The sequence below is a fragment of the Ambystoma mexicanum genome, chromosome 6q (assembly GCF_040938575.1).
Source record: "Ambystoma mexicanum isolate Mex_15411 chromosome 6q, UKY_AmexF1_1, whole genome shotgun sequence".
Lineage (NCBI taxonomy): Eukaryota > Metazoa > Chordata > Amphibia > Caudata > Ambystomatidae > Ambystoma > Ambystoma mexicanum.
Genome location: NC_090937.1, coordinates 1255128917 through 1255143388, shown reverse-complemented (window position 1 = coordinate 1255143388; position 14472 = coordinate 1255128917). Strand labels below are relative to the sequence as shown.

General features: G+C 45.8%; 1 protein-coding gene across 3 annotated transcripts in view; it reads right to left on the bottom strand.

The window, feature by feature from the left end:
* Window positions 1–14472, bottom strand: part of SEL1L3 (SEL1L family member 3) — a 797084-nt gene that overhangs the window by 193556 nt on the left and 589056 nt on the right. For all 3 annotated transcript variants that reach the window (XM_069631849.1, XM_069631850.1, XM_069631848.1), the window contains exon 16: window positions 6233–6360. In XM_069631849.1, the coding sequence (XP_069487950.1) occupies window positions 6233–6360 (128 nt within the window). The remainder of the gene's footprint in view (window positions 1–6232; window positions 6361–14472) is intronic.

Sequence of the window (14472 nt, the reverse complement as noted above, 5' to 3'; positions counted from 1 at the left end):
TTCAAGGTTTCACAAACTGACATAGAATCGCACAATCTGCAACGGGTCCTGGTTCCTACCTCTGCTTTCCAAGAGCCTACTCACTCTAATGTGGGGAGCTGGTTGAGATGAAAGCATATGTACATTGTTCGTATTTCATGGCTAGGATACGATTACATGAATTTGGGAAGGTCCTCCCTTTTTCTAGGGAACCTCGTGTATTCGCTGTAAGACTTTTGACGAGATAAGCCATCAACCGTCCTACACTAGTCCATTACGAGTAGGTTTTTTTTGTAGTGGACGGCCTGGAGGGCATTTCCTCTTCCAAGAAATTAATAGCCTCCAGAACGTCCCTACAGTTTGCTTTAAACACGTTTAGTGATGGTACGGACTGGTTAGTAATTAGAAGGCATCCTTTCCTAGTAGTTTGACAGTTGCTTCCATTGGGTCCTCGCCTGAAAACAAATCAAACCCAACTTGTGACAAATGATTCCATTAGGAATGGATTTGGTGAGGCCCAAGGTCTCTTTCCATATCAATCCCTGAATGTTATTTAGGTATGGGCCCAGGTCAAAGGTTGTCAGATCTATCCAGTACAAGATGGCTGGCTCCACTTTTGCAAAGTAGTACTTAATGGTCGGTGTGAGAAACCTGAGGACGTCCTCAATTCCTTCTCCCCGATATCCTCTGCTCAGGTGGCCAGGGGAAAGGCTATTGCTTTTGGATCCCGACCCTTGCAGTGGATATGCGAGGAACGATCACCTGGGTGACGATTTTTGGGGAATAGATGGAGGATGCCCTTAGATGAAACAGGGTATCCCCGTTTCAATTTCCCAATGGATCTTCAGTCCCTGAAGCCTTTATGGGGTACTGTCAAATCCCCTCCCTATCTTCCTTTCAAAATAACCATAAGGAAAATATCGGAATAGAGGGACAGGGAGGAGAACAACAATGAGAACACCTTATTTTATTGGCAGGCTAGACACACATTCACCTCTTCTGGTTAAACCAAAAAATTGTCAAAATACATCCTACCCTCTCCCTACCAATGTAGCTTATTACCAGTCTTCCCCACTGCCACATATACCAACTGTTCCACATTCATATCCCTTTAAGCGGGGACGAGGAAGAGGCAACTAGGAGTAACGCGCACTTCCATCTGTGCAAACCACTTTGGTACTAGGACGAGGAAGAGGACTTTGGAACACCACTATAATTGTTAGGCATGTCCCATTGACAGAAGTAATTATGGTCAGGAAAAGGACTTGCACCAGCAGCCCATTGAGGGACTACAGGTGCATATAAGGCAGAACCAGCAACTGGGGAAGGGGAAGAGAGACCTGCCTGGGCAGAAGTACAAGGAAATCCGACAGCGAGAAGGCTGGAGGAGAGAGGCCAGTGAAAAGGACGCCGAGAGCTGCAGGAAAGCAAGAAAGATGCAGAGGCCAGAACGGACCAGTGTAGAGAGCACTGCAGATCCTTGAGCCGCATGTCTCAAGCTGGAGCTGGGGGACACAGAAGTCTCCAACACACAGCAGACAGCAGCAAGAAGGTTCATAAGAGGCAAGCGCTGCTCACTGGAGTGAGTGAGAGATGGATAGGAAAGCAAAAGCACCCAGAGGAGCGGCCATATACCAGTGAGTGAGGGAGAGGGAACACTCATGCTGGGGCGCTCCAGGGGCTTGGCGTGGGCAGAGGAAGATGCTGATAGAGTGATAACTTGCCAGAAATGTGTCTGGAGACTGAGTGGAAAATATTGAATACCGCACAAGCTGTACAGTACTTAATGAGTTATTGAATACTGACAAGATTTGCAAAATATGTGAAAATACTGCACTAGTGAAAAGTAATGTGCATTTGTGAACGAAGTAAAAACCATTTATGGACATTGTGAAAGTACAAACCTAATGAAAGCCAGTAATGATAGCTTGTGAAGCAAGTGGAAAGCAAATGATGAGCACTATTGGAGAGTGTGAAAGCAAGGTGGTGACAAGGAACCAACACCGCAAAATAGGTTGTGTGAAGGTCACGTGTTGGCAGAGTCAAGAGACTGGCAAAGTGAAACAGCAGTACATATCAACTAATGACACAAAGGCAGATAGGAAGCCTATGTTGGCAAGGAAGTCCAATGATAATCAATGAACATTGCAAAGTGCCATGGGTTATTGGTTGCATGACCTGTGATGGGTGGACTGTGTGGTCCAACAACTGCGCCTAGCCTGAGTGACCCCTACATGGAGTGGACCAAGAAAGGTCAAGAGACTGAAGCAGTTTTGCCTAACAAGTGTTAAAGTGACTAAAGCGAAAAAAAAAGCAAGCTAAGTGAATTGTTGCAATGCCTGAAAGGTTACAAGGTGAAGATGGAATCCATATTGAAAGCTGGTAGATGAATTGACTGCATTGGAAACGAGGAAAGCTGCCTTCTTGGGGAAGGGAACACCAAGATTTTGAAACTGTGTTAAACTTGGGGAATGCAACCCAGAGGCCTTTTGGAACTGAGTTGAACTTGGTCTTTTTGTGGATCTGTTTTGAACTTGGGGAAAGGGAGCTGAAAAGCAAGCTAGGAGCTGGAAGAAGCTGAGAACGTTATTTTGAACACTGTTTCTTTGGGTTGCTGACATCCCTACACATTGTATATCTTTAGTTGTGAGGGCAAGTATACATTTTGGACAGACAGACTTTTGAGTTGAACTTTATGACCCAGACTATCCTTAGTTTCCTTAGGTAGGGAAATCCCACCCTAGCATAGGGCAAGTCAGGCCTTACTCCATCCTGACATTTGAGCTTGAGAAATAAACCATTTATTTTAGAAACGTGAATCTTTGTGTTTTACTTCATGATGCCTTCACACCAGAAGGAGGGAGGAATTTGCACAGGCTAGACATCCATTTTTTCATTTGGCAGATTAAAGGCCTGGATTTGTCTCTAAGGCAGGTCTTACTGCCAGTGAACAAGTGTTTGCAAGATCATAACCTAAGTATTGTATCGAAGCTAACCTGTGTTCCTGGCATTTGTAAACGGTGCTCGAGAATGAAGCTAACCTGTGTTCCTGGCATTTGTAAACGGTGCTCGAGAATGCAAGGCTTTACCGGGGCATATGAAGGTTGTTCTCCCGCTTGCTCACTGCACATGGATAAATGACAAACTGGTGTTTAGCGACACCAAGGGGCCAATCCGCAAAGAGGGTTAACAGGCATAACTCTTAGGTGTTCCTGGAGAGAGACTATTCAATTCACAAAGAAGCCACTGATGGTGACTCTGACTTACTTTTGGTAAGAGGAGAGTAAGCCAGGAGTAAGTCATAGTTATTACCTTTACGATTAACATTTTGTAAAACAGGAGTACATTTTTTGCATTTATTTCTGCAGGACTTGTATCTCGAACAGAGACACAGAGTATCAAACAGTACATTGGGCAGCCCTGCAGTCATATGCCTTAGAAATAGTTCTGAAGCCTTGTATAGTTGTTGCATGGCCTCGAGGTTATGGGGCTAGAATAGTATCAAGATCAGGTAGTGATAAAGAGCGGGGCATCTGCTCAGATGTAAGAGGATGGGTGATCGGATAGGTAACAGTAAGTGTAATAGTGGCAGGTAGGTAGGAATCGGGAGGTATGTTGTGAACAGGTTTGGGTGGTCCCTTAAGGTGCATGACGCAGAGCTTGAGTGCTCAATTGAATGATGGAATGTTGGCCATACTTTTAATGTCTTCCCAGTAACTTTGATAGGTCATTAGGTTCATAACTTGCTATGCCTGTTTTTCAATAACAAGCCCTTTCCTGGTATGCGCATGCAATTATCCAGAATCACTGCTAGACATCTCTTGCAATATTAATTTGTAATTCAGAAAGGCAGTAAAATGTGTGAACTGTGGAATCTGACTTGGGTATTGCTGACAGGAAATTCTCAGCTCTGATAATTGTCGAGAAGAATGGCCCTTTGTCAATGTCTTTAAAATGCAAGCATTAAAATCAATTTTTGGTAGACTGGGTAATTGGTCAGGGCTTCCAACAGTGGGTCAAGACTAGGTGAGCTATAACAGCGCCAGGAATTCTTGCGTGCCTACCTTGTGGCTCATGGGGAGCAGAGCGGCCCCTCCAACCCACAGGGTCATCTGCAATGAGGCAGAGATCTTCAACTTCAGCTCCGAATATGTGCTCCGTATGTCACAGTTCAAAAGCCACACTGTTGCATCCCCAGAATAATGTTCCCTCCTATCAGTGCATCCAACGCCCGATCCGGGGACACCCATGCTTGTCTCCGGATCAGTTGTGACGGGCCGCAGGGGTGCAGTCGTGATGTTCAGACACGGAGCATCTGTGCCATAGCCACCGATCCGGGACTCTCCACAAGTTGCAGGTCTTCATGTGCGGCCCGTCGCCTCCCAGACTACGGCAGCCCCTTTTCAGGATGTGTCGAGCAGATTTGGTACCTATCTCAAGCTTGCACTAGGCAGCGGAGCTCTGTTGGCGGACCGCCCGTCCCTCTCGTCGTGCCCACAGCCGCACAGTGAGCGCTATTGGCACTAAGCAACCACACCTCGCAGCGGAGCCAGGTGCTCTGTAGATTGCCACCACTCTTCTGAGGTCGAGCGCAGACACTGCGTTGTCCGTCCAGAGGCGTGCAAACCCCGATGTCCGATGGCGGTCATGGGCAATGCATTGTGCGGGTCTGTGGACGAGGCAAGGCCACCTGGGATGGTTGTACAGAATTTTAGCTGCGGAATGGCCACCACGGGTCTCGCCACTTCTCTGGCTCCAACAAGCTCGGACGAGCTGACCCCACCTCCAGGATATATGGTTTGCGAATTGGCCAAGTTGGCTCTGCCGCCTTCTCGGACCACAAAGTTCTCTCAAGCAGGTGAATCAGCAGCACCCGAATAGTGTGCAGCGCTGCCTTTCCGTACCAGGCAAGGCCACCTGGGATGGTTGTACAGAATTTTAGCCGCGGAATGGCCACCACGGGTCTCGCCACTTCTCCGGCTCCAACAAGCTTGGCCGGGCCCGCCGGCGAGCGGACCCCTCCTCCAGGATATATGGTTTGCGAATTGGCCAAGTTGGCTCTGCCGCCGTCTTGGACCACAAAGTTCTCTCAAGCAGGTGAATCAGCAGCACCAGAATAGTGTGCAGCGCTGCCTTTCCGTACCCCTCGTCGCAGACTTGTCATGGGCTCCAACGGATTTTCGGAGGCACGCCACTCAGCACCAGTGGTCCAGTTTTGAATAGAATTTGGTCCGTATGTACCCTAGCTCCTCCCAAGCACTCTGATATAGGCAGTTTGCAATATAAACGGGCGTAACGGATTTATATTACTTTCAGATTCTTCGAGGCTGGAGCTCCTCGTTCAAGCGCCCATCTTGTTTGGCTGCACAACAGCGCCCCCCAGGGACTCTGTTTTAATGTCCACGGTGGCCACTTTTGTAGGTATTTTAAGGGTGTTTAGCATCTGTGATTCACGCATCTGAAATCCCTTAAAAAAGTCACTTGCATCTCGTTTCTCTTGGGGAAGCTACATAACCATATGCACCTCAGAGGGGGATTTGCTGCTTGTAAAAGTCCAGGGTGCACATTCATGCTTTTGCTTTGCTCATGTCTCTAACTTAATTTCAGGGGCTGTTGCCAGCCTGTGTAGCCACCCTCCTGCATAGTTAAATATTGCATTGCTTAATACAAAACGTAAAGTTTTCCGAATTAAATGATAAAAACACTAAAAAGGAATAGACTGAACACAATTTTGTATAGTGGCCCTGCTTTTTAGGCTTGCGATCGCCTTAGAAAACAGAGTAATCACTCAAAAAGGAAAGACCCCGTATAAATCCCATATAAACAGCCTGAGGCGGCTGGAAGTTTAGTAAACGACTTGACATAGATGTCGACTTCTGTGTGTGATCACATCCAGTACACAAAACGGCTGCAACATCCGCGGCTCGACTGCGGGCCTGATTAACAAAAGTGGTTTCTAATGGTGCAATCCCATTGAAAAAGCAGTCTCTGTGCCTCAGGCCCTCTGAGTGGCAGGGTAGGGGTTTGAAAAGCAATCGCAAACCAGTCGACTGTGTACGTGCGAGAACCCCCAACTTCCGGAAACAAAGCATCTGCGCTTTTGAAAGAAAGGTGTACATCGATGATTTGACAAGCCCTTTGCAAATTGCACCTTTAAGGCAAGCACATGCAATCCTTCATTGAAACATGCACCATAACATGCAGGAGCGAGCATGCATGCTCTTGGTAATGTGTAGTGACTGCAGCTTCTTACAGTACGGCTGTATCAGCGTCCCTGGGGATTCCATCCACACTGCCCGTCATGAAATAGTGTGAAGCGAGGACGGCGCCTTCAATGTGGCCTCCTTTGGCAGCTCGGTGGATATAATCAAAGGCAAGTGTCTGTAGGAAAAAAGACACAGAGTCATGGTCAGTTTCACCTCTACCTCTCCATATTGATATATTGGCAGTAACTGTCACATTAGGTTTGCAGCTCGTCATTGGATTTAATTCATTAAAGGTTAAAACCAGGGATTTAATTGCAAAACACATTGTGGGGTGAACATGCCGAAAAGAGCAGTCATGTGATCTAATATTAAAATCTGCTTCACCAAGTATATACAAATGTCATCGTTTCTCCAAATGTCTCATTAACAACTATATCAATCCCCCAGCATCACCAGGTGTCCCCCTCTCTCACCCTCTCTCACCCTCTCTCTCGCACACAATACAATAATAAACAGACACACCCACACACTCGATTTAGTTCTAATAAGGGTCTATAATAATCGCAGTGCGTCAGGGTATTTATGAACACATGCCCGTCTTCCAACCTAGGTTTGCTGATCTAATGTTAATGTGAAGGTCTAGGAATGGTGCTGAACGAGACAATTGCAAATGGGTGCAGAAGAGCACTCATCCTGTATCATGCAGTAAAATAAACTTTGGGCTAGTGGCGACAATGCCTCCCTGCTCCATCAGATGGTGACCAATAATTGCAAACTCTTCAAAGGACATTCGGGTATATTGTGGGAAAGTGGTATGTACAGACACCCGGGCATCACAGCCTTCAACAATGCACTGCTCACACCAGCAGAGTGTAAGAGGGGCAAACACAGCACGAGACCTGACAAGGCACTGCTGCACTGATCCAGCTAGGAGCAGGCATGGTGGTAGATGAGCGTGAGCGGCACAAACACAGGCGGCAGCCTTCCCCGACTGAGCTTGCTCTTATTAGCGCCAGTTTCCAGTTTCTCTGTCCGTGGAGGGTCACACCAGGATCGTCTCACTGGCGTCATAAAGAGGAAGCCCGTCGATTGGCTACATCCCTCTGCTCGTTACAAGGGAGGCAGGCAACACAAGGCAGAAAGCTAGAGTTCCAATCCCACGATCAAAGCTGGTTTAGCAAGATGCAGTAATGGAAGAACAGGCTAGAACAAGCAACAGCGACAACTCTCTCACCTCATTCGCTTCATTTAATGTCCCTTTATAGTAGTCTTCTGGCTTCTCAGCATCCGTATCCATCTCTTTATTCGCCTCTTCCTGCAGCAGATTTTGCTTCTTCATTTACTTCTAAAATTGATCTGCATCTTTCTTTGTCCTCTGTGTACGCTCATCTGATCCATATCACTCCCTAATAATGTGTTTCCTGTCGTTTGTTTCACTCTTCTCTCCAAAACCTGGTTCTTTCTCGGCTTCAATAGGCTTGTCCACTGCTACTCCATAAGATTCTCTTCCATCCAATCTAATTCCTATTGGTTATCCGCTCTTCCCTCTATCACGCCACTTCTCTTCCTTTTCTTTGGAAAATCATGGTTTGTGCCGTCTGTTCTTATCTACATCCTTATTTAGACTAACCCTCCTTTTACCCCCTAAATAATCAGGGTATTTTCCTTCTCATTCTGCACAACCTGCTCTCTTGTATGTCACAAATGCCCTCATTTCTTTGCGACACTTGAAATATTCTTCCCTTCTCATTCTTGATTTATCTGCTGCTCTTTGAATGCTGCATCATCATTTTCTCAGCTCTTTTCTTCTTGGTATATCTGGATCGTTCTGCTCTGGTTTTCTTCCTGTGTGTCTAACTACCCTTATTCTATTTCATGGTGTGACAAATTGGATTCTGCACTGCAGGAGCAAAAAGGGCGAGTAAGGGAAAGCATTTCCTACTCAGCCCTCACACTTCTACAAACCAAAACCCAATGCAATCATAAAACGGGGCCAGTTGAGAGATATACCTCCTTCGCCTTTTGTGGTAATGTGGGCCGAGGTCAGGCTATGCTCTTTCGAGGGGTGTGAAGGTGAACCAGTAGTGATCCAAACAACACATTATCGTAGTTCAAAATAAAGGATATGTCCATGAAGGTTATATAAAAATATATATATACTTTAATCAAACTCACTTGTCTGCAATGGAGAAAATAGAAAACACTGTACAAAAACCCACCACCAAAGGAAGAACAGCGAAGATGCAACAAACCCTTGGGAAAGTAACACTCTGAGCGTGGCCCCTTTTACTAATTTGGTGCACCTTTACTGCGGGCTGTGATCACAGCTGCTGTAAAGGTACCCACAGGTGCTCATTTTACCAAAATGGCCTCGTCTTCTTTTTCTGCCATTTTAGTATTTCTTGTCATTTCTTGTTCCTTCCCCTGACATCCAGGGCGGGAAATTCTTTTGTGTGATTTTTGTATTCGGCGGGAGTCCCCTGGACACCCCACCCAGGCTCCAGTCAGTCTGTAAGCACAGGAAGTGGAGGAGGAGTCCAAAACTCCCCCATCCTTTGTCTTATGCCTTGCTTCAACTGGGACAAATCCCACTGCGGGCTGGCTGTCCTGATTGGACAACCAGACGCCCCTTTCTTGTAAAATGCAGGGAGAGAATGCAGAGGTTGTGCTGTAGTTCCTGATAAATATTAGAAACCTGGAAGCTGAAGTCATTTCGACCACTGGAACAGAAAACCGAAGAGGATAACGAAGGAAAAGCGGCAGAGATGATTTGCAGCAACCGGAGAGCCTGCTGTGTAACCGGAGCCTACTGCAGCCCTTCCTTCCAATAGACCTGGGGACTCTGAAAACAACAACCCGAACACAGAGTCTGGTGAGACCCACGAGACTCACGAAGACCTGCATTTTGAGCCCACAGGTTGCTGTGACCATGCGTTCTTCAAATATCCCAATACCCTGGGACCTCCAGGCACTGTGCGGTGCACGGTCTTCTGAATTCCGAATCTCGCTGAAACTTCGTGGGCATCTTGGTGTATCTCCAGAGACACGAATCGAGTCTGCAAAGTCCCCTCACAAGAGTGCTGGACCTTTGTAACGACGAGAATTCAATTGCGGTATTCTGTCTTCTTCTTTGTTCCTTGAAAAGGCGCCAAATCCGCAAAACCGCATTCAGCCACGAGGAAAATCTTGCCTATAGCCTTCTTCATTGATCCCTGCTGCAAAGTCCCTTCTGAGGTCTTGTGTTTAGTCTCCAGGACAAGGAATCCACTGACCGGGTATTTGGCTGCAGGCTCTGCTGCAATCTCTTCTTCATTGCTGAGGTACTGTGTTGGCTTGGGTATATACTTACCTTAAGCCTTTTGGGATTTCTGTGTAGTCCTGGGGTGTTTTCTGTGATTGGGAGGTCCCTCGTCCAGTGCAGCCAGTTCGACTGCTAGAATCCTGCTGGGGTGTCTTCAGTGAAGCCCCTGGACCCTCTTCTAACTCTAAAAGTAAAGTACTCACCTGTTTGCCCAGTTTTCCAAAGGAACTCTGACTTTTGCTACTAAAGTACTTATTCTAGCACTGCCTGTATGTCACTAGTCCTAGTGACCCTCCCTTCTGCCACTGAGAACACTCATGCTCCAAGAATAAGGGAAAGGCTTTGAAGTGATTGGGACTTCTGCCTCGAAAAGAAATCAACTGTTTTACTTACTTGTAAAGAGTTGGTTGGTAACTGTAATTCGAAGAGTGAACAGTTACAAAAAATCTTAATGAACTTGAATGTGTGATGCACTATTCTCAAAAGGTATGGTTAAAACCTTTTCTTCCTTAGCCACTGTTTTGCCAGTCTAATAGAAAGTAGATGTGAAGGTATTTTACTCTCCTGTGATTAGGTTGTGCCTCTTTACAAAAGTTATGTGTTAGTTTCACCAAATTATTCCTGTAGGGTAATTGTAGGAGTGCCCTCCAACTGTTGGTATCACCAGGTTAGTCCTGTTAGGATAACTGTATGAGTGTCCCCCAACTGGGTCTTGCTTCCCCTGACTTGCTGCTAGCCTGTCCTTAATAAGTCTACATTAGGTTGTTGCCTACCGAGAATAACTATTCAGTAAAGTGCAACATTGGGTTTTACTTTCCCCTTCTTTGTGAAGTTAAAGTATGTGGGTTTTACTTACCTTGTGTTAGCTGTGTGCCATCCAAAATAAGTTACCAGAGTTATTGCTTACCTCAACCTGGGGTTCCCTGATTTCAAAAGCATCTTTAATGATATATTACATCCATAGGTTTTACTCACCTGGTATAACTTAGACAAAAGTAGTTATAGGTTTTTACTGTATCTAGGATAAGTGTTTCACTATTCACCAAAAGGATATTGTCCAGTTGCCTGTTTATGTGATTTGTTCAACTGGAAGGGCCTACTGCCATTGTATTACTGAATGTAATCTGAAAGTAACCATTGGTATTTTACTCCCAAAGAATAGGCTTGACCTATACTAAATGTGTATAACAAGGTTTTGACTTCCCTAGAACTACTGCTAGGTGTTCCAAATAAGGTTTATACTTGGGTCTGTGTGCTTTCAAGTATAGTGTTGTGTTTTCATACTGTGATTTCTTATAATGTTTTAGTACTTACTTACCCCTAGATTTATCTGGGCCTACCTGTATTTAAATAAATCCTTTATATTTACAATACATAGTGTTTCAGTGTTTCTTTGGATCATTTGTATTACAATTTCACTTGTACTGTGTCTACTGCCCTCTCTTCCCTCCCTAGATAAGCTTGGCTGCTCTGTCTACGCTACCCTGAACTCAGGTAGTACAGCCTTATACTAAGAGTGGAGTCTTGTACTGCCTCAGTTCAATGTTTTTTCTAAGCCCTTAGTTGGACTTCAGAAAAACTGTCCTAACAGTGACCTAAGGCCCAAGTGGACCGAGCGAGCAGTTCAGAGTCAGCCATACCTGAATTCAATTATTGGTGGGTTGAGGGGGTCTGACCCGGGGGTCCAATATTGATGCGAGCAGATCAGACTCCGTTTGGGCATGTCGGATTGTGTGAGCGCAAGCAGCATGGGGGCTTTGAGTAGGGGTGAATGCGGTCTCTCAGTGCGGAAGAAGGGCAGTGTCGATGACTGATATTCCAACAGTTCGAGTCAGCGGCGACAGTTGAAGTGGTGAGCTAGGATGCGTCCATGTGCAGGCTGATGAGGCAGCTGTTCAAGGAATAGCTGGGTCAAGCTGTGGTTGTAACCTCTGCCAGAGTCAGAATGTGACTCACCAGTTATTCGGATCGGGTCACGGCGTTCAGCAGTCGATTAGGGTCTGGCAGGTGAGGGGCTTAGCTAGGGCACAATGCAGTGGCGGGCTGGTTCGAAGTGCAAGCAATAGTTCGAATTGGCGGAGGAGCACAAAGGACAGCTCTGGCTAGATCCCTTGGGTTTTTAGTGCGGCAAACACAGTGCACCCAGTTTGATGGAGCAGAACGGTGAGCATCAGCTGCTTTGGTCCTCCAAACGTTGTGAAGTCCATTCACTGCGACTAGAGGACAGGATGGCTCTGCTGGATTTGGGAGGTCTGGTGCAGAGTCGCTGGTCCTGGTCCACAGTAAGGTCCACCCAATGTGCCATGGGGGTAGGTAGGAGACATCTCTCTTCTGCCTTGGGCAGTTCCTTCTTCACCTCAGGCTGAGGGCTTTGGAAAGTGCAACCCTCCCAAAGGAAGTCCAGTAAATCTTTCTAGTGTCTTGAACATCCAAATAAGATTCTGAGATGGAATGGAATACCCCTTCTTTTAATTGAAAATGTTACCAGGCGATTGGACTACAACTAGCCTGCCTTAGTGGTCCAATCCCTGGTGCTCCCAGGAGTGGACTGTACCCCTCTGATGTCACACTCAGGGTGCTTTGTCCAGAGGAAGTGAGGGGAGTAGCGGACAGGAATGAGAAAGTGAGGCAATGAGAAAAAAGATGGTGGTCGTTTTCATCAAGCAACTAGAGTATTCCTGACTACTCTACTCTAATCCTGCCCCTTCTCTTCCCTCTAAGAACAAAGGCCCTTAGATATGCAACACCCTGGTGTGAGGCTACACCTTTTGAATAGGTGTGCTTCCCTGATGCGTGGGCCAGGGACAGCTGCCAGCTGTGTGGCTGTCTCTGGGAGAGGGTGTCCTTAGAGAGGCATCAAAGAGGAGGCTTGGTCCTCTAGTTTTTTGGGTCTGCCATTTGGCAGTGTCACCCGTCCCACTAGAATACACATCACCTTCCACAGCATAGCTGACTAACAGGGGCTGAAACATGGGCGATACCAATTGCGATATGGCAGGCATAATCGTAAGTAGTGCCATGCACTATGGCTAAACTCAGACATGGCTATATTTATCCTGCCACCATCAGGGGCTATTTATGATCATCGTAGTTTTCGGTATGGGGGTATATCTTAATTGCCACCCTTGCTCTGCAGAGACTTAGCTGTCCCTGCAGGTGTCAAGTGGGCGTCTCGTGAACGTTGAACGTGTTCTCTGCCATGAGTTGGGCAGGCGCTGCGGTCAAGCTACTGACACAGCAGGTCAGAAGTACACTATGCTTTTGGCATAGAGTGGATGGAAAGGGGAATCTAGTTAGCAGATTTCCCTTTTGGAGATGGATTTACCGCATCATTTTATGTACTAATAAAAATGTTAAAAAACATGGCTTTCCATCCTTGCCAGATGGCCATTCCTCACACATGGTCCATTGATTCTTCCTGTTTGCTCCCTCTGTGTTTTGGGGGTCCCACAAAGATGTTCCTTGGCCACTTACCTTTCTCTTAATGCACTACTCCTCTCTCTGCTCATATCCTCAATTTTAGTTTTAAATGCTACTTTTAGAACAATGAATCTCGGATATCTTTTTGTCCTATTCTTTCTTTGATCAACTTTCATTGTTCTCTTAGTGAATCTCTCTAAGCTATTAAGCTCTGGATGCTTGCCCATTCCCTTAGTCTTAAACCTACTAGAACCAAGAGTCTCTTTTTCCCTGCTTTTTTCCCCTTATTGCTTCACACCATCTTTTATCTCCCTTTACCCTGATTTTCTTTTCCATCATCTGCTTATTATCTTGGTGCCATCTTTGACTCCTCAATTTATCTCTTTGAAATCGCATTTCTTCCATTGCTCATTCCTGCCGCTTCCATTCATAAAATCCACCCAGTACCCTATTTTTCAGCTACTAAAAATGCTCATCCTTACTTTGTTTTTTTTCACACCTTGATTATTTTTCTTCTCTTCTTGTAGTCCTCTCCACCCACACTCTCACCTTCTCTAGCCCATCAGTTGCCAAGAACAGGAGTGCATTATACCATTACCGGTGGGCACATCACAGCAACAAAACACTTGGACCCACCACCCGAATTCTTCCCAAAACCTGCAGTACCAGTCATTCTATTAAAATGGAAAGAACACTCACCAAAGAAAAGGGCATTTTTTATAGATGGCTTTAGGTTGGATGCACAAAATGTATGCAGGCGCCTTTGCCTCAGAATAATGCGATATGTTAGAGAACCAGCAAAACCATTCAATAAATCAGTGGCCACAATAGGCAAGGACTACTTACCAAAAGTGAATGTGCAAAGGAGAGACATTGCTTGGCAACCTTACCAACAAAAGCTACAACATGCCCCTTCGACATGTTCCTGAAGGTAGAATCGCAGAATCACCTCATGCTCAATGCCAACAAAAAGCAGATCAGAGAGAGACTTTGAATGGTGGTGGATCTGACATTGGATCAGGTCATAACCGTTGCGCACGTATCTAACTATAGCTTGGATTTGACCATCACGAAGGAGAAAAAAGGCACTCAGGAAACACACAGATCCATATGCAATCTTTAGAAGGCAAACAATGCCACAAAATGGGAAATCCCAAACCGTGTTACCATGGTAACCGGCATAACATTAAGATGTACAATTTGTGAACAAAAAACCGGCTGGCATGCAGTGTTCTCTTCTTACAGATCCAACCATTTATGCCCAAGTTTGTGAACAAGGATGAAGAAAAATGTTATACTCTATAAGTTTAGCTGTGTTAGAAGACCCCAGAGAAATTGGAGGAAGTAAACTGTGTGAAATCTGGTGGGATTTGTTGAAATCGCGAGAAGAAACAAACCAACCCGGTAAATAGCGGAAGGGAAAATTCCTGGTTTTAATGTATCCTAATTCTTAATGGCCGACTCAGGCCACCCGCACATTCGAATAGTGAAACAATCATTTGAACAGACGTTTGAGAATGTATTGCATATTCAAGCACTGCCCAAGTTCCTACCTAAAATGTATTC